At 48.0% G+C, this 19964-nt stretch overlaps 1 protein-coding gene across 17 annotated transcripts in view; it reads left to right on the top strand.

Annotated features, from left to right (window-relative positions):
* Window positions 1-19964, top strand: part of NCOA2 (nuclear receptor coactivator 2) — a 2606235-nt gene that overhangs the window by 2474197 nt on the left and 112074 nt on the right. For all 17 annotated transcript variants that reach the window (XM_069621172.1, XM_069621171.1, XM_069621170.1 and 14 more), the window contains one exon: window positions 2966-3055. In XM_069621172.1, the coding sequence (XP_069477273.1) occupies window positions 2966-3055 (90 nt within the window). The remainder of the gene's footprint in view (window positions 1-2965; window positions 3056-19964) is intronic.

Below are 19964 nucleotides of genomic sequence, written 5' to 3'. Positions count from 1 at the left end.
CAGAACCATGCTGGAGAACAATAGTTAGAGGTAAAATAACTTAAAACTTCCGCACTCGCCCAAGGGGGTCTCTCCATTTCATCTGAATTAAGAGATCTACCTGCCAGTGTTCTTCCTGAACCCGCAGTCAGAGGTGGAGAGGGCCCTGCATTCTTTTGACCTCAAGAGAGTCCTCGAGTTTTATTTCTCTCGGACAAAATCCTTCAGGAAGTCTGAGGCATTGTTTGTGACTTTTGGGAGCTCCTCCCCCGGCTCTCAGGCTTCCAAAGCTTCCATCACTCCTTGGATGTTTCAGGCCATCTCAGAGGCTTACACGGCCATGGGCAAACCTGTTCCTGAGGGGTTTCATGCCCATGCGTCCAGAGCTAAGGAAACGGCTGTTGCGTTTTAGACACGCATTTCTTGGGATGTCATCAGCAAGGCGGCTACTTGCGCCTCTCTGTCGGCCTTCTGTAAGCACTTCTCACTGGACACCAGCTCCAGGCGCGATGGAGAACGGATGGCGGTTCTGAAGAGCCTTTTTGCTTCATCATAGATATGAAGCAGGTTATCACAGATCCAGCTTATGTTCTTGTTCGGTGGAATCACCAACAAGGATGGAGGAAAGGGAACAAGACGTAGGAGTAATTAAAGTTACCGTAATGACTAGAGTACTCATAGTCCATAGTGCCCTTTCCTCCATACGTCCCGCCCGCCTTCACCCGCTAGTATGCCAAGGGCTAATATGCACTAATAGTATCCAGGTATCAAAGCATCTGATGTGTTCAAAGGGGACTGAGGTGAGGTACTAGAGGGCGGGGCATTCACACTCCCAAGGCTGATCCCCCCCCCTGCCCCCCCACGCGCTATCCTAAATTTAAAGGGGAAGCTCAATTTTCTTTTCGCTGCCAAAGGTTCCAGTACCATCCCCATGTTGGGAGATGCCCACAATTATAGAGGAAAGGGTACTATGTACTATGGACTATGAGTGCTCTTGTCACTACAGTGAGTAAGTTTAATTTCTTGGCCTCTTGGAAAGCCTGTCTTTGTTTCTGGACATGAGGTCTGAAAAATCCTTATGGTGGCTGAGCCATATTTCAATTCCCCCTTCTCTCTGGCTGCTTTGCAGGACATCTCTATCCCGGTAGAAGAAGATGCGTGCGATAATCGAGTGTGCATAGGGGTGGCCTCACACTAAAATTGGGTTACACGGCAGGACTGCCTAGTACCTCCATGAGCAACTGCTCTATGAATGTCTCCATATTGTCTATAGCTGTCGTTTCTGATACCCCGGCAATTTCCAAATTATTGCGCTGGGACCTTCCTTCCAGGTGATCATTCTTAGCCGCCACATTTTTAACAATCTGTTGTAGTTGTGTGACTACACTCTGCAGTTTCATTATTTTGTCTTCTCCATCGCTAATTATCTGCACCGCCTCAGCTATTCCCCCACACAACTTTTCTATTCACAGCGCAGAGATATCTACTTTACGGCTTAGGGTGTCAATCTTCTTGCTTAGCATGTCCGTACTGTCCTTTGGGGCAATCAGTGTTTGATTCAGTGTTGTATCGTCTACGTTCATCGCATCTGTAGACTGTTCTGGCTTCAGCGGCTAGGCGGATCCAGTGTTTTGCAAAATGATCCAGCTAGGCTTGTTTTTTTGGATTCACCATGCTTTCTGTTGCCCATAGCTCTTTCCCCTGCTCCTCTTGTGTCCTCGTTCTTCCAAGGGGTGTTTCTCCACTACCCCTTTTTTCAGGTCTGCCAGTGGGTCTTACACCCGTCATGTCTATCTACTGTATGAAGGGGCACTGCACACCATTCAGACTGTCACTTGCTTCTTTAGTACCCCCATGTGGGCCACTCTCCACCCAGCCACCTTCAACAATCTGCTTCAGTGACCTTCCAGCCGCTGTCACAGTGGTGCAGCTCACCTTACTAGTACCAAGATAGCCAGACACCTTTGGTGCCACTGTCCATTCATGCCCTGCAGCCTCTGTGTGGATCTCCTCTATTTTTGCCGACTACTGGTAGGATTCTGCTGCTGTCCCTGTCCTCACAGACCCTGTGTCGGTCTTGCCACTCTGCCAATGAGGCCCATTGTCTGTGCTCCATAGCCACCGAAGCACCCGACTCGTCTCCTCCCATGCCGTCCTTGCACGCCTCACGTCCTTCCTTGGTGGCTTTTGGGAGGTCGATCCTCCTCAGATTATTGCAGCTCGCCGGGCCTCCCTGCCAACATCGGCAGGAGCCGCTTACCGTGCCTGTCGGGGTCTGCCGTCTGTCATATTCAGGCTGGTCCACACTCTAGCACCAACCTCCACCGTAGCGCGACTTCCTTCCAGCTCCCCGCAGGAGCTCCGGCAGGCTGCCCCACCTTTCTCGCACCTTCCGTTCAACGCAGGTGCCTCCTTCAGCCGTCATAGGCCACAACTGCGGGTCTCGGTTCTTCAGCAGCCATGGGGCTCCGCACACAGCTCCGCAAGTTCCAGATCCACTGCAGGGAGCAAATCTGATGTTAATAACTTAAGCAATCCACAGAAAAAGGATGTTATCTGATGGATATTCTGGCCTGCAGCAGGAGCGCTTTCAAGATGCGGCCATCTTCACAGCTAGCGCAACAGTGAGCCCCTGTTCTGGGAAGACCTGGCTTCAGTGTGAGAGAAGGGGAGAGTACATCTGTAATGCTTGTCTGTTCTCCAACATCCCCTCTGAAAACGGCACACTTGTGTAGCCATCTAAGCACTTCTTGCATACTAATTGTGTGGTTTCCATCTGCCAACCATCGCAACATAGTTGGGCATTAGAGTAGTACTATATTTTGAATGTTTGCAAATTGTAATGATTGTTTTTGTTTTCTTGAATTCTGCTTGAAAGTTGCGTGAAAAGGTATACCTGTGTACAAGACTTGAGGTGACATTCATAACTACCTGTTCTGCAAAATAATGGATTTGACCCACTTTCTGTTTTTGTTTTTGCCATTAGGTTAATGATCCTGCTATGAGGGGAGGAAATATCTTTCCAAGCCATCTGCCTGGGTTGGATATGATAAAACAAGAAAGTGATGCATCGCGGGTAAGAAACGGATTGTTCCATAAATTAAACAATAATAAAATTAAATTGCTTAAGTATATTTAGTGTGTCGGTCATAATAAATGAACATTATAGGTTAGCAGTAGTGACGTCCTGGCAATGGTCAGTTGTGGAGAATAAAAGACTCTCTTGTTGGCGTCTGTGTGAATATATATTTTTTTCTGGGTGTTCATGTTACCTCTGTTCAGGGTCATAACATGCGTCTCAATTTATTTGGTATTTATTGGAATTATAGAGCACTTTTACCAAAGCGCTTTACAGACATTGATTAACAAATGTTAAGGAGAATTCTCAGAAATGTGCTAATTCCCTTCTACCTTAGTGACCCCCAGCTAACCTGGACAAAGTGAGACCTTTTTCCCACTCTCATGTATTTTTTCTGTGATTTGGACTCTGTTTCTTTTGACTTTGGAGTCTGACAAACTCCATAGGCGTCATCTTTACATTGTGACACATAGCACCCTCAATGCAGTGGCACAGGGAAGTCTCTTAGATTTCCCAAAGGTTTAAATACTTTCTCATGGTGAAACTACTGTTTCCAAGAGCAGTGAAGGGAAATTGACTTTACTTGCATTCTGTAACTTTCTAGACCCAGCACACACTATCTTACAATAGGGTGCTGGAGGAGTTACTTATTATCCCCTTTGTCTAGTTTCTCATGTAACATTTTTATGTTACCCCTTCTACAATTAATGGCTGGTGGCAGTGGTTTACTTTTTCCTACCATTGTGTTTCTTTCGCGGGCTGCAATTGCAGCTGCGGTAAGACACCCATTGGTCCCCATTTTGTCAAAATGCCCTGGTCATTTTTTGCCATTTCTTGTTGGAAAGGTCCTTTGTGAGATTTTCTCTGCGTGCCAAACCAGGTTTGGTCCCTTCGTTTGTTTCTTTGCCGGGATTCACGAGTGAAGCCCGCCTCTGGCTCCAGCGTGTCTAGCAGGGCAGGAAGCGAGAGAGGTGTCCGAAACTCCCTGTGCTTAGTCTCCTTGGTTACAGGAATGCACCCAATGGTGATTGCTGTGTGAGTGACAGGCTGCAAATGAATGGGAGAAACCTGCATAAAAGGCTAGGCTTTTTGCTTGGAAGGCAGAGTCGACCACTGGACGAAGGAATCCCAAGAAGAACTTTGAAGAGACGCCTGCTGCAGCTCCTGGACCGTTGGTTTGCCTGGTGAAGCCATGCTGCAGTGATGAAGCTCCAAATTCGCCTCCACTAGAGAAGACCTGCAAAGGACGATTTCTCCCCTTGGGTTGGTGGGACCAATCGACCCCAAGATGAGCTCATCTGAAAATCCTCTCGAAGCTGGCTGTACTTCCATTGCTGCTGCAGGAACCGAAGTGCCATGGAGAGGAACACCAGAATCGAGTGAGTGTATTTAAGTCGGACCCGAACTTCAGGAAGATCCTCCGGACTCCCAGGAAGCAGGACGGACCAAGCCTGAGCCACGTCAACAGAGTGCTGGACCCCAGATGCGAGGAAAGTCCGAAGTGGCATCCGAGAACTGCAGTGTTGCTATTTGCGAGATACACATGGAGCTGAAACTGCGAAGTGCTGCTGATTGGAAGTTTGCCCATTGCTGCCGCTGACCTTCAGTTTATATCGCAGAAGTCCCCAGACGTCCCCCGTCTTGTCCCCACGACTGAGTCCCAGGAACAACAGGATCTGCAGACCTACACAGGAACAGAAGCTAGCTGGAACCAATTTCTTCTAACCAAAGGTACTGTAAAACTAAGAGGACTTACCTCTTGTTGTGTAGCCTTGCTTGTTCTCAGTTGAGACTTGCCTTGGTTGCTTTTGCAGAGTTGCTTGCAGCTTTGCCCCTCACAAGCCTCCCAGCTTGTGGCCACACAGTGATTCTTTTTTTTCTTTCTACAAAGACTTCTAAAACATTTTGCAAGACTTTAAGACTTTCACTTACCTACAAGAAGTGCTTCAGCTCACCTAGACTTTTTTTCAATTAACATTGACTGGCCTGGCTCCCTTAAAGACTCTTCTTACCTCTGACTTTGTGCTTTACCTTGTCTCCAGGAAAGGGATAATGTACTTTGCATTGGGGGGTTCAAAATCACTTACCTGCTTCAGAATATTTGTTTAACCTTTGTTTTATTCCCAAACCCTTTTCTTTCACACCAAACTCTGTATTGCTCTAGATATCCAGAGATATATTAATGTCCACAGTGTTCTAGTTATTTGTCACCTCAGGGTGTAGGAACTATCTATGTGCCATCCCAAATGGGTACTTGCTGATTTAGAGAAACTAACAGTGTATTTTGAAGTGCATTTTTGTGTTATATATTGATCCCTTCTGAAGAAGGCTTATTCAACTGACTGTTAGATAAATGTATAATTGTTTCATCAAGAAACCTAGAGTGTAAGAATTTATTTGAATACTTGGCCCTGTGAATCTCTGTGTAAAAACCCTACTGCTCACATTGACCCCTCTTGAGATAACCCTGGCTGCTCAGCCACACTAGCAACCTGTGTAGTACAGACTTATACCAACGGTTGGGTTACCTATTACCAGGAGGACAAGGTTGCTGTAGTCGCCCAAAGGGTAATGCTCACAATCTTGCCTAACAACAACAGTACAAAAAAAGGTAAAACGACAAAGTATGGTTGAGGGAGGAATGGGAAAAAGGTGTCAAAGAAGGCAAAGAAAAGGCTTTTAGATGGGTGGAAAGATATGGAATGAGGAGGAAGAGCGGATAACAAGGGTCAGCGAATTGCAATGTTGTCGAGTGAGCCGTGCGTAAGAACGAAAGCAAGAAGGAGCACACACATGTTTAGGAACAGACAGGAGATACAGAGATTGAGATCTTAGAGGATGTACACGGGATAGAATGAGGCTAGGAAAGATAAATAAAATGGTACAAGACCATGCAAACATTTAAAGAAAGTGGAAGAGGAGACGTGAGTCCAGTGGTAAGAAAGATACAGAATGAAGGGATGGATGAGCAAGGAGGTAGAAGGAAGAGAAGATAAGTAGCAGAGCTGTAAAGGGTGGGATAAGGTGAGCAGAAGGAAGGCCAAATAGAAGTGCAGATCATTCATTTAGAGGAGAGACTCTAATCTTGACTCCAACTCTCCTTCCGTTCTCATCCTTCTTGAACCTCCTCTACCTTTGATACAGTCATTCATGCCACCCTTATAAACTGGCTCTTTGATACCCTTGGCAGCAGAGACCCTGCTGTGGACTGGTTGACCTACTTCCTCTCTGACCGGCCCTCCCAGGTTCAACTGGGGTCTTTTCTCTCCTCTGTCACACTCTCCACGTGTGGTGTCCCTCAGGGCTCTATCCTCTTGCTGTGGCTCTTCACTATCTACCTTGCCCCTCTAGCCCATTTGATCTTCACTTTCTCTCCTAACCTCCAGTCTTAGGCAGACACACAGCTCTCCTTCAAGCTTCTCTCCATTGCCTCCTCTTCTTCATCTCTCATTCCAGGCTGTCTTATCTGCTATTCTGGCATGGTGCACTGCTAATGATCTCTTCCTTTAATCCAAGTAAGACTGAGATCCTTCTCATTGTGGCCCTGTTAGGGAGAATTCTCTGTTAAGGCTGAATTTCCTAACCTAGTGAGTCCCCCAGCAGCTTTGCTGGATTTCTGGAGTTTGTTTTTCCATCCTGCCAAGAGTGAGACTCTTTTTCTCCCACTCTTGGACATGAATGTGTGTAATTCCTTTGAATGTCAATGTGTTCTATGGGATATGGGGTCTTTTACTCCATACGGTCTCATATGTTTTGCTATGTGTGTTACACTGCACCCTCTGTGCCGTAGCACTGGGGCGTCCTAGCGGACCTCCATCATAGACTCCATACCCGGGGACTGACTACTGTCTCCCCGGGCATGTAAAGTCACCATTGGCTTTACTAGACCTAAATTTACTAACAGAACTAGTACAAACCATTCTATTGTGGACGTACTAGTAGGGGTAGTTCGATTACTCCTGGGTCTGTTATTCGAGGGGCACTGTCCCGTCCCCCCTCGTCGAGTTTTGGCTGGTGGCAGTGGAAACTACTTGGTATATTCGACCCCGAATATAACCCTATGGGATTCTTCCCATTGTTGGAGATTGATACTTTTTCTCGTTAATCTCTAACATGCCACCGGTTTACTTATCTTAAATAAGTCTATCGGATGGTATTTTCTGCCAGAACTCGGTTTTTAAAATGGCGTCTGTGTTCGTCTCTGACACTCCTAAACCAAAGGTTGACCCCTTTGTTCCACTTTTGGCGGGATTCTGTACAGAGACCCTCCAAAGTGGTGCCATTCTGTCTGGGTTACCACAGAGGTGTGGGAGGGGGTTTAGGCACCCTGGACTGAGTTGCCTTGCCAACTCCAGTCGCACTGTGGTGTGATTGGCCCAAGTGGTGAGCCACCCCGCTCACCACTTAGCATGTTTTGATTGACAGCTAGGCTGAATGAATGGGGGTTTTCTGCATAAAAGCAGGGCTTTTGGGACTGGATCTTCAGAAGTCGCCAGATGACCTAAGAATCTGACGAGGGTAAAGCTGAGCCGACCTTCAACGACGCCACCTCTGGTGGAGCCCTGCTGAACCGACTCACCACTTCCCGACGACAGAGGAGATCTCCCTGCCAGAGAGTCTCTTCCCCTGACTGGTGGGAACAACCAGTCCCCTTTGCTTTTTCTTCGCTCCAGGACGCAGTGGTCGAATTACCCGTGCAGAGCAACCCGGCAACTGGATAGCCACTACCCCTGTACCGCGACCAAAAGGTGGTGCCTTGTGATGGAGCACTCCGCGGCTGGTCTCTTCCCTGGTGGTGCACCGGACTTCACTTTTCTTCGACGACGAGATCCTCTCTACTCTTGGCAAAGACCCAACGTGCATCCACCACCAGGAACAACTGCCCCCGCCGGAGCTGTCTCTCCACAAACAAGGTACCGTGTCCGCCTGGCTTCCCTTTCTGCCGGATAGAGTGAGGTGTCTTAATCCTCGCTTGTCCCTTGGGTCGCCTCCAAGCTTTCTTTAACTTGCTGTTCTGAACTGGTCCAATCTTTCCATAACAATTTGCGATAAAGACTCGAAGCGCATTTCCACTGAGACACTTTTTGGGACATATCGCCTTGCCTCTCTCCGAGTGGGCCTGGCCTCTGAACTTTGTGATCTGCAGTAGACCCTGCCTTACTTGCCTTGCATTTGTCTGTAAAGTATTGGTACCGAGTTGATTTCATAACCTGCCTTATTTTTCTCTCCCGTCCTAACGAATACTAGAGTGCCATCTAGGTTAAAGCATATACCTCTGTCTGCAAATAAGTGATGCCGGTGAACCTAGACTTGTCGAACTATTGTTAGGGGGATTGATCTTTTTCTTCATATTAGTAATTGTGATTGAAGTTGTTTGCCGTATTAGTGCCAGAGTGTTCTCCATAGATGTGTCGTTATAAATAAATACCTTTATATCTTTACACCGAAGCCTTGTTCCGTGTTTACTTGTTCTACTGTGTAGATTGCCCTATTTTGTATACTCCACATACTGCCTAACTCTTCTTGAGGGAAGTCTGACTGCTCAGCCACAGCTACCAAGTGAATCTGTGTGGTACAGACTGCTACCAAGTGGGTTTACTGCCAAACACCTGTAGTCCTAAATCTTTTGCAGTGGTCCCAGTGTCATCTCAGACTCCTCTCTCTCTCCATTTCTCCTCACATCACAAACCTTGCCAAGAAGGCCCACTTTCAGCTACACCTCCTCAGAGGCATTCTCCCTTTCCTCACCTTCCCCTGCCTCCAGAGCTCTGGTCCCCTTCAGGCTGGACTACTGGAACAGCCTCTTCCTCAATCTGCCCAATTCCTCCCTAATCCAGAATAGGACTGTTAGACTTATCCTTGGCGTCATGCCCAGGGACTACATTACTCCAGCCCTAAATTCTCTCCACTGGCTCTCGGTTGCTGCAATGATCAAGTTCAAGACCCACGGCATCATCCACAAGGCTTTCTGGGGCCTGGGAACCTGCTGCATCCAACCCTCTTTCCCTAAATACCTCCCTGCTTGAGCCCTTCGGTCTTCTAGCTCCAACTGTCTGCAGATCAGAGGGGGGGGGGGTAGATGTCTCTCCTCCTCAGTTGCCTCCCTCTGGAATGGCCTCCGTGCCCCTCCCAGTCTTGAGCCGGATCGCCTTAAGTTCCGGAAGATTCTCAAGACACCTTTTCTCTTCTTCCTTCTTCCCTTTCCCCCTGCCCTGCTAATGTCCCCCCTCTGCCTCTTTTTGACTGGCTGCCTAGTTCCTTCTGATTCTTATAGGGCACCAGCCCCCCCCCCCCCCCTTGACCAGTCTACTCCTGAACTTGGTCTCCCCTGACCAGCACTTCCCCCTACCCCCCGCACTTCTTGTTACTGCACTTGCACGATCCGACTAACACAAGGCCTAGTAGGACCATTTTCATTTTTTTTACTTCATTGCTCTTCCCCTCCCCCATCTCCTCTTTTGTCTTGTACCTTGAAACCCCTTTTGCTATACAAGCTCATTGTAAATACCCAATAAATAAATAAATAAAAATAAAATGAGACATTTAGTAGCAGGAAATAACAGAAAGGGATGGGCATGGTAAAGGTGAAAGGGACAGATGCAGGCAATACCATCAAGGGCCACATTGACACCCTCGCTCCGGCACTTGCTGATTTTTGTAACCACTCCTTTGCCTCAGGATCCTTCCCCCTCCCCTCTGAAGCACTCCCTTGTGCATCCTCTTCTCAAGAAACTCACAGCTGATCCTTCTTGTCCAGCTAACTATCGCCCAATTTCCATCACTCCCTTTCTGGGCAAACTCCTGGAAAAGATGGCCATCTCTCAGCTTAACCTTCATTCCAATTCTGATGGCTGTCTCCGTGACCACCAGTCTGGATTCAGAGCTGCCAGAAGCACGGAAACTGCTCTCCTGAACATCCGTGAAGATCTGCTCTCCAACCTTGACTCTAACATTCCCTCTGTCCTCATCCTTCTCGATCTCTCTTCTGCCTTCGACATGGTCAACCATACCATCTGCTCAACCGTCTCTGTGAAAACCTGGGTATCACTGATCAGGCTCTGGCCTGGCTGACCGCTTTCCTCTCAGATCGACCCTCCCAGGTCCAACTTGGGTCCTTCCTTTCATCTATCTTCCTCTCTACCTGTGGTGTTCCCCAGGGGTCTAACCTCTCGCCCTGGCTTTTCAACCAATTCCTGGCAACTCTCGCCCACTGTATTGCCACTTTCTGCAAAAATGTCCAGTGCTACGCTGACGATGCAACTCCTTTTCAGGCTGCCCTCTGCCACCGCCTCTCCCTCTCATCTCTGACTGCCTAACTGCCATTCAAGATTGGTGTGCTGCCAATGATCTTTGTCTGAATGCCAGCAAGACAGAGATCCTCCTCATCGGCACACCTTCACCATCCTTTCACCTCACTCTCTGGCCAGCCTCCCTTGGCCATCCTCCTACCCCCACCTACGAGGCTAACAACCTCGGGGTCATCTTTGACTCCACCCTTTCCTGCTCCGCCCACAGGTCTCTAAAAAGTCAAATTTCCTACTGCACCTCCTCAGAGGTACTCTGCCATTCCTCTCCTTTTCCCCAGAAGCTCATGGTATCCCAAGCTCTGGGTCTCTCTTTGTTGAACTATTGGAACAGCCTCTACCTGCCTCTACTCTCCGACCTCTGCAACTAATCCAGAACAGTACTGCAAGACTTGTCCTTGGCCTCAGCCCTGGGATCGTATCTCTCCAGCTCTGAAATCTCTCCATTGGCGCCCAGTGGATGCAAGGACTAAATTCAAAACCCCCTGCATTGTCCACAAGGCTTTCTGGGGCCTGAGTCCAAAATACCTTCAACTTTCCCTCTGCAAATACCTCCCCTCTCGAGCTCTTCGCTCCTCTACCTCTAACTCCCTCAGGGTCAGTCCTTTTTATAAAGAAACGAGCTGGGGGTAGATCTCCGTCTTCGGCTGGGGCCTCCCTCTGGAACAGCCTCCCTACCACTCTAAAACTTGAGAACCATCCCCGGTTCCGGAAGCACCTCACAACCTTCCTCTTTTCTTCTGCCTTCACCCCCCCTCCCCTGCTGATCTCTTCTCTTGGCACCGTGCAATTGGCCACCCTCTGTCCTCCTGGCCCAGGTACCTGCTCACCCCACCACCCTCCCGCACTGTTTCCGGGCCACCCCTTGCACTGGGGTCTGTATCTGTACCCATACAGCCCCCCCTTTTTCTTCCTGCACTTATCAGACCTACCCTGTCTGCTGCCTTAAACCTAGCACTTTCAAATTGCTGGCTGAAGTACCACTGTTTGTTGCCTTTATTATTTATTTATTGTTATTTATCTGTTTCTCCTCTGCTTCGCACTTTCCACTTCTCCCTCCTTCCATGCACGTTTCCCCTCCCGCTCTCCCATGCACTTGCGTTTTCTCAATGTCACTGGGCCTAGTAAGATCGCTGTTTTGTTCTCCCCTGTTTCTCTCCCTTGCCTTGTCGCTCTCTGAAACACTTGTGTACGAACGCGATAGAAATAAAATATCAATATCGGTGCTATGAGCTGAAAAGGAAAGGGAGGAATCAAAAGTGGTGCAAAGGTTGCATTTGGGAGAAAGGATAGGGAGGTGAGGGGGAAGTATCAGAAGTCGCCAAGAAGGAAGAATGGGGAAGGAAAGGGTGAGGAGAAAAGAAAGGAGGGAGTCAAGATCACCAAGAGGAGTAGAAAAATTGCTAAATTGATATTCAAAAGATGGAGAAAAAAAACTGGGAGATTAACGGGTGAAGTAGCAAGAATCCAGGAGAAATGGAGTAGGATGCCGATGCCTTCACCAAATGCAACATGTTTTTGCTTCCGTCACTGCATGTGTGTGTTCCTTCATGCCATTTCTTCACTTCTCCAGTGTGCATACTGCACGCCAACTGTAGTTCCTAGTTTCTGCTGACCAGTGTGGACGGGTTTAAAAATCATGCAAACGGCCACCATCCACTTACTCTTTTGGTAACACCAAATGGGCGGAGAGTGCAGGTGCAAAAGAAATCCATTCTGTCCCCAGGTTATGTAGCTGAACAACAGGGAAGCCTCAAGATGCTGGTGGGAGGTAAATCCGTGACTGATACTCCAGTAGACAGAATGAAGACACAATAAAATGGAGGTACAATCCGAATATTTGTAAAAGCAAATGCACACTAAATCAAGACTAGTGCACACTATAAAAACACCCTTAAAGCAGATGCAAATACAAATGTCAATCTGACCTTCCAACACAACATTACAACTTTGAGAAGATTTTGTAAAATTAGGAAAGTGTGTCCTGTTTCACAAGAAAGTTGAGGGTTCTTTCCGTTTTGGACAAAGACATATCGCTTACATAGAGAAAAATAGGTTGCAAAGTGAGTGGGAGGAGCATACAAAGGTTTTGTCTCTAGATAATAATTGCATTCTCATGTGGCTGAATATCCATAGGTATAAATGGGGCCAGTGTAAGTGAACTTGGAAATATTGGTAGCTTATAGAATCTGAATTTCTGATGTTTGTTAATCTGCTTAGAATCACATGCTGTGCATAGTCCGACATCCATTGGTCAATGCGGAGTATTGCATTTTGTTTTTCGTAGTCGAAAAGGGGACGTCGACAAGGCGTGTCTGTAACACTATACCTATAGTGACATGCAGTGTACCCACAATCCCTCACGCGTCGAGGTCCCTCAGATTGTTTTTTTCCACCCAGATATTGGTCGCCTATACACGGAGCTCCTCGAGAGACATTGAAAAAAACTTTATCCGACCTTTGGTCACCCTTAACTTATATTATTACTTACATCCCTCCTTCGGCGTCGTAGCTGCAAAGCTGTTCACCGCCGATCAAGATCTCCGACGGCGTTGCCTTCGACGGAGGAGGTTGTTCGGCGCTTGCCAAACACGTGGCCTGGCCTCGACAGCCAAATACAGTAGGGAGAGTGGGGTTTTGGGACATTTATTGTTTCTCTTTGAGAATGCCTTTCCCTTTCCCCTCCCTTTCCTTCGGGGGTTGTTGTCACATGCAATCTGTTCCTCAGCTATGGAGAGGACACCCTTTAGGTTTTGCCCGCGTTGCAAAGGCAAATTAATCTGGAAAGACTAGCATAAACGGTGTAACCGTTGCTTGCCCCTCGACCACAAACAAGACGGCTGTGCGGTCTGTCGGCTCCTTAAGCCGAAGACTTTGAAAGACCGTAGGGTCAAGAGGTGGGCAGCCTATGCCATGTCTAGGTCTGATTCATCACCCGCCGCCACCGAAAGTGACGAGGAATGTGACAACCCGACGTCCGTTTCGGAAGACGTAGACTTCTCTAAGAAGCCTTCACGCTCCTCCTCCTCGTCCGTCCCCAGCCCCGACAAGCTCGGCTCATGCCCTGCTTATGGGGATGAACACCCCGGCGACAAGGACGAAAACAGAAAACACTCCCATAAACATACAACCCACGGCTCTTCCTCGTCGAAGACGAAGAGAGCATTAGCGCCAACGGAGACGCAGGCCCTACCGGCGGCCTCCTCAGACCGTAAGAGTCTGAAGCCCCCCTCGCAAATGCGACTAGCGACTGGGCTACCCCCAGATAAGGGCGCTATCACTAAACTGCCAGACGACGCGCACCGGTTGACAGCGCCCATCGGCGTAGAGCAAGCGACGCCTGTAACGTCGACGCCAGAGGTACCCTCGACAGACAGTTTAGTTGTCGAGAGCCTGCCGTGGATTATTTCCACCGATAGCCAGAAACGGACGGCGAAAGAGACGTCGGTTACCGCTCATAAGGCCCGGGAAACGCTGAAAAGGTCAGAAGGAAAGCAGGAACCGCCCGCTCCGTCGAGAGGGACTCCTAGCCTACCAGAAGGCTTTTCAGAAGGTGAGGGAAAGCTCTCTTCGACGTTATGGGATAGGTCGAAGCGTTTTCTAATGGAAGGCCCTCCCTTTTCTCCCCCTGACCGCTCCGGGGTACCTCAAGAAACCCTAGAGAGACTCCAGTTCTGTATGGACAAAATGGAGAGGTTTATGGAGACTCAGAACCTTCCAACACCCAAGAGATCAAGAGAGGGACCTCGGGAGATCCCAGGGCCAAGTACCCCAGGCTGTTTGATCCCCCCCCAAGAGGATGTAGATTTATATGACCTCACTGGGGAGGACCCCCACTTTCAGGAGGATGACAAATTCTTAGGCAATGAAGTGGAACAAAACCTAGAGGAGGAAGGTTTTGAAGACAACCCGGATATGGGTGATGGGGGCTTCGGAGAAGACCCAGAAGAAGGCTCTTCACAGCCCTGGCAGTCCCCATCAGCGTTTTCAGACCCTGAAGCCATAAACATGTCCCCACCCAAAGGCTCACCTATTAGGAATACATCTCCTATAGACGATCAACCTACCTTTAATGCACTCCTACGCAAGGCAGCAGTCCATTTCAAGATCGAGACCGGGGAAACTTTTCCTGAGATCGACTTTGTAGAAAAGATCATTAAGGAGAAACCCCCTGTCAGCCAAACCATTCCCCTCCTCGCCTCAGTAAAGAGACAAATTATTCCTTCACTATCCACTCCCGCGTTGATCAGAGGGGTCAACCCGAGGATAGAAAATGTTGTCCTTCTCCATCGGACTCGTTATACATCAGGGGCCACTCTGCACCAGACTCCTTAGTGGTGACAAATACCAGGAAGAGAGCAGGGGTCCCGCTGTCAACTAGCGAGGCACCACCAAATAAAGAGGGTAAAAAATGGTATGCCCTAGGAAAGAGGATTACAGCCTCAGCTGCTTTTTCCACAAGAATTGCCAACAACAACTCTTTGCTGGCAAGTTACGCAGCATATTTTGAACTTAACTCCAGACCAGTTAACGAACCTGGCTTCAACCAGCATTCATTTCACACAAGTCAGACTTCTTGCTGACCTTTGCCAGAAAACCGGCTTCCCATGCTTCTCCAGTAATTTTGGACACAGCAAATACCCAGCAAGCCTTTCACAGCCTGCCGCTAGCGCCTAGAAGCCCACTTAACCCTGTACCTTACTCGTCTCGGGTGCCACAAGCAATCCACAGAATCATGCAGCATTGCAGCTCCCAAGAGAGACCTATTCCAGGCCCAAGATGAAGGCTATTAGCCGAAACATCTTAAGGACCAACATCCACATACCTCTCCTGGTCCCAACATCCTTTTGATCTAAATCTAGACGTCGACCACGTGTTAGGTCACCCTCCAGCCTGGCTACAGACCACCAAGAATTTCCCCATTTAATGCTTTTGTTCTGGATTGTCTTGCATTGAATACACGCTAATCACTTGTCACTAGTGGTGGTGGTTACTTTCTTTGTTTTATTACTGCATTCTGTTAATTTATTTTGCCATTACAATGGCGTGAGGGCAAGGCTAAGGCTGTGATCTAACCTCCCTGCACACCCAGTATCTCTGAATGAATTTTTTTGCATTTCTCTTTGCTCTCGTTACAAACAGCTTTTTATTAATAATACTGATGCATGACTACTAAATGCATCCAGCAGCAAAATAAATTTATAAGCTGTATATATGATATCTATTTTTGTCTGAACTCCTTCTTGTACATCTTCACATTTATAGTGTTTTTGTATTTCCTTGGACACAATAGAAATTACCTGGGCCTACTATAATCAATAAGTAGTCCCGCCCCCAAAGCGTTACACGTCAGAACAGACCCCCTTTGTTAACCAGGCAAGTTACGCAGATGCACAATGGAGCAAACTACGTAAGGACATTGAGGAGGTACCGGAACCGCTACGTACTCGCCTTCTAGCCACGGTGACTGAAGGGACCTTAATCAACCAAAGCATCATTAAAAATGAACTCTGGATGCTGCAGAGACGGCTGGGTGTTCCCTAGTCCAAGGAATCCTACTCAAACGCCATGTATGGCTACGTAATTCAGGCTTTAAACCTGAAACACAAGCATCTCTTATTAACAAACCTATAGAAGATGCAAACCTCTTTGGTAAGGCGGTAGATGAGGCGCTAGAGACCGCAAAGACGGAATTTGACACAATCCAGACACTAGATCAAATTTCAAGGCCTCCCAACAAACGTGGTTATGGCAACAAACGTTTTTTTCGAGGACAACGCCAGCAGCAACAACACTCTGCAGGTAACTGGTCCTCTAACCAAGGCACCAGTGGACAATATAACCAAAGAGGACAACGTCGTAGCAATGGAAGAGGTTGGGGTCCCACCCCTAGAGGTTCCCAAGTCACCACCACCAAATAACTCAAAGATTCGGGTCCCCTCCCATGCTTCGCCGGTCGGGGGCCGGTTAACATCCTTTCTTCCAGCATGGGAGGGTATAACATCAGACCGCTGGGTACTATCAACCATAGCCAGCGGCTACTGTATAGAATTCAACAGTTCCCCTACGTACAGACCCCCAAGGGGACGACGCATGTCGCCAGAACACCTCGCCATCCTTCTTCAAGAAGTGGACCAACTACTAGAAAAAGGAGCTATAGAGGTTGTGCCTCTATCCCAGGTAACGGAAGGTATTTATTCAGTGTACTTCCTTGTACCCAAAAAGGACTTAACCATGCGCCCTGTACTAGATTTGCACCCAGCTAACAAATTTGTCAAATCTCAAAACTTTCGTATGGTGACTCTAAAGGAGGTATCCCCCTGCTTTCACAGGGAGATTACATGACAACACTGGACATGAAAGATGCATACTTTCATATTTTAATGTTGCCAGCGCACAGGAAATACCTCAGGCTCATGATAGAGGGCAAACACTACCAGTTCAGAGTGCTACCCTTCATCATAGCATCAGCGCCGAGAGTATTCACGAAGGTACTGGCAGCGGCCCACGTGCGCAGGTTGTCATCGCAGTATACCCTTACCTCGACGATTGGCTCATAACAGGGGATTCTTGCGAAACATGCTTCTCAAATACCCAAAAGACTGTAGACCTTTTGTTTCAACTGGGCTTCTCCATCAACGAGAAGACCTCCAGCTTAGACCCCAGCCAGATCAAACAATTCCTAGGGGCTCTAATTCGAACAAAGGACGGTCTCGTCTTCCCCTCCGAGACGGTCCAAAACATGCTGTTTCAAATCCCTCAATATGTGGCCGGTCGAGCGGTGACGGTACGCAAAGCAATGCGCTTACTAGGAATGATGGCGTCATGTATTTATTTGGTACCTCACGCGCGCCTGCGCATGCGCCCAATGCAAGAGTGGCTCAACAGCCAGTCGGGTCAGGCCAGCGGACAATGGGACGATCTAGTGGTGGTCTGGCAGGCCTTGGTTCTCTCGCTACAGTGGTGATCGAAGGAAAACCTGGTAATAAGGAAACCATTCGCCACCCCCGCAGTGGAAGCCACTCTAACCACAGACGCATCCCTCACAGGATGGGGGGCTCACCTATCCCATCAGACTGCTCACGGAGTCTGGACTCCGAGCGTAGCATCCAAGCACATAAACTTACTGGAGCTACTAGCTGTGTTCAAGGCACTGAAAGCCTTCCAGGCACACCTACAAGGGAAGACAGTGATGGTCCTCACGGACAGCACCACAGCCATGTACTACCTCAACAAGCAGGGGGGCACTCACTCTCCAGGACTGTCCAAGCTGTCCCAGAACATCTGGAAGTGGGCTCTCAAACACAACATGTTCCTACTGTCACAACATGTACCAGGGGAACTCAATCTGCTAGCAGACTAACTCAGCAGAGACTTCCCTCTGCCCTCAGAGTACGAATGGCGGTTACACAAAGACATCGTCTTCACACAGTGGGGATTCCCAGAAATAGATCTGTTTGCAACTCTGTTGAACTCACAATGCCAAGATTACGCCTGCAGGTACCCCCAGAACCAATCCAAGGGGAAACGGTCTATCGATACCATGGTCAGGGAAATTTGTTTACGCTTTTCCCCCCCGACTCCCCTTCTCAACAAGATAGTGCACAAGATGCACCAGGAACAAGTTACCATGATACTGGTGGCCCCTATGTGGGCCAGACAACCTTGGTTCGCTCCCTTGATGGAGATGTCCCTATCTCCTCCAGTGAAACTTCCCTGCCCGTACAACATGCTGTCACAGAGCAAGGGCAGAACACTACATCCATGCCCTCAGACCATGAACTTAGCAGCCTGGCTCCTGAGATCATAGAATTAGGACATTTACAAAGCCTGCTGTTATTCTAGCAAATGGAAAAGATTTGTCATCTGGTGTAGGGGAAGGAGCATCAACCCAGTTGACGGCTCTCCCACACAAATTGTTCTGTACCTGACTCACCTACTAGACTCAGGCTTGGTGTTTGACTCTATTAAAGTCCATTTAGCTGCACTTTCCGCATACACCACTTCCCAACTTAGTGTCATGGTGGAAAGTCCCAGTTATTAAAGCCTTCATGAAAGGAGTGAAGAGGATCCACCCTTCCATAGCTAACCCCGCTCCCGGATGGGACCTAAATGTGGTACTAACCAGGATCATGGGGTCTCCCTTTGAACCCATGCACAAAGCAACACTTAAAGACCTCACTCTTAAAACTGCTTTTCTAATAGCTGTCACCTCCATTAGGAGAGTAAGTGAATGACAAGCGCTCTCTGTACTAGACCCCTTTGTTACAGTTCACAAGGATAAGGTGGTTCTACGCACACATCCTAGGTTTGCACCAAAATTTATCTCTAAATTCCATGTCAACCAGTCAATAGAACTACCAACCTTCTTTCAAAATCCTTCAAACTTAGGTGAGAAGAGCCTGCATACACTGGATTTTCGCAGAGCAGTGATGTTTTACATGGAAAGAACTCGACCATTGAGAAAGACTAATCAGTTCCTTGTCTCGGTGGCAGCAGGAAGAGAAGGAGATGCAGTTTCGAAATTCACTATTTCTAGATGTATTGTACAATGCATCAATCTCTGTTACACTCTTGCTAAGAGAGAACTACCCTTCAAGCCAAGAGCACACTCCACTCGAGGCACAGGGGCTTCCATAGCTTTCATTGCAAAAGTCCCTCTTGAGTCCATTTGCAAAGCGGCAACCTGGAGTTCTGTTCACACCTTTACAAAACACTACTGTCTAGATACTCACTCTAGATCTGATTCCCAGGTGGGACAAGCAGTATTAAGACCTCTTTGCTCTACTGTTCCTTCTCACAACCCACCTCCAACTCCTGGTACTGCTCGCTAGTCTATGCACAGCATGTGATTCTAAGCAGATTAACAAACATCTGAAGACAATGCATTACTTACCGTAAAAGCATTTCTGATGGTTGTATCTGCTTAGATTCACATGCGCCCACCCTTCCTCCCTGCTCGGATGGAAGGAACATAGACTTTCTTCTATATCTCTCTTTTCTGTACTCACGTCTAATAGGCTCCCTCAGGGCAGAAGAAATACAAACAGAGGGACCTCGACGCGTGAGGGATTGTCGGTACACTGCACGTCACTATAGGGATGGTGTTAGACACGCCTTGTCGACGTCCCCTTTTCGACTACGAAAAACAAAATGCAATACTCCGCAGTGACCACTGGATGTCGGACTATGCTCAGCATGTGAATCTAAGCAGATACAACCATCAGAAATGCTTTTACGGTAAGTAATGCATTGTCATATATTTTTTGGACCGTAGTAGATGCCGAAAGTAAGCCAAGGATGTAACATCGGAACTGGTTTTATAAACGGTTAGAAATATTTTGAGGTTTCTGGTAAGATTCCTTCCAAATGTTAGAATTTTATCTTCTGACTGTAAACCCTACGTTTCCTGTGGGCAAGAAGCTTCCCACTCTATGAAGATGTTTGGTCTCTGTCAGCACCTAAAGGTTAGAGTGTCCAGATGGGGTTGCAAAGCACTACGCACCCTGTGAAGGGCAAAGGAGAACAATAGCATGAAGAATCCTGGTGCTGCACTGTAAGATTCTGTAGATGAAGCCTGCTGATAAGCATCACCTTGTACG

This window comes from Ambystoma mexicanum, chromosome 5q (genome assembly GCF_040938575.1).
Source record: "Ambystoma mexicanum isolate Mex_15411 chromosome 5q, UKY_AmexF1_1, whole genome shotgun sequence".
Lineage (NCBI taxonomy): Eukaryota > Metazoa > Chordata > Amphibia > Caudata > Ambystomatidae > Ambystoma > Ambystoma mexicanum.
The sequence above is the reverse complement of the archived record's forward strand: the minus strand, read 5'-3'. Positions and strand labels throughout refer to the sequence as shown.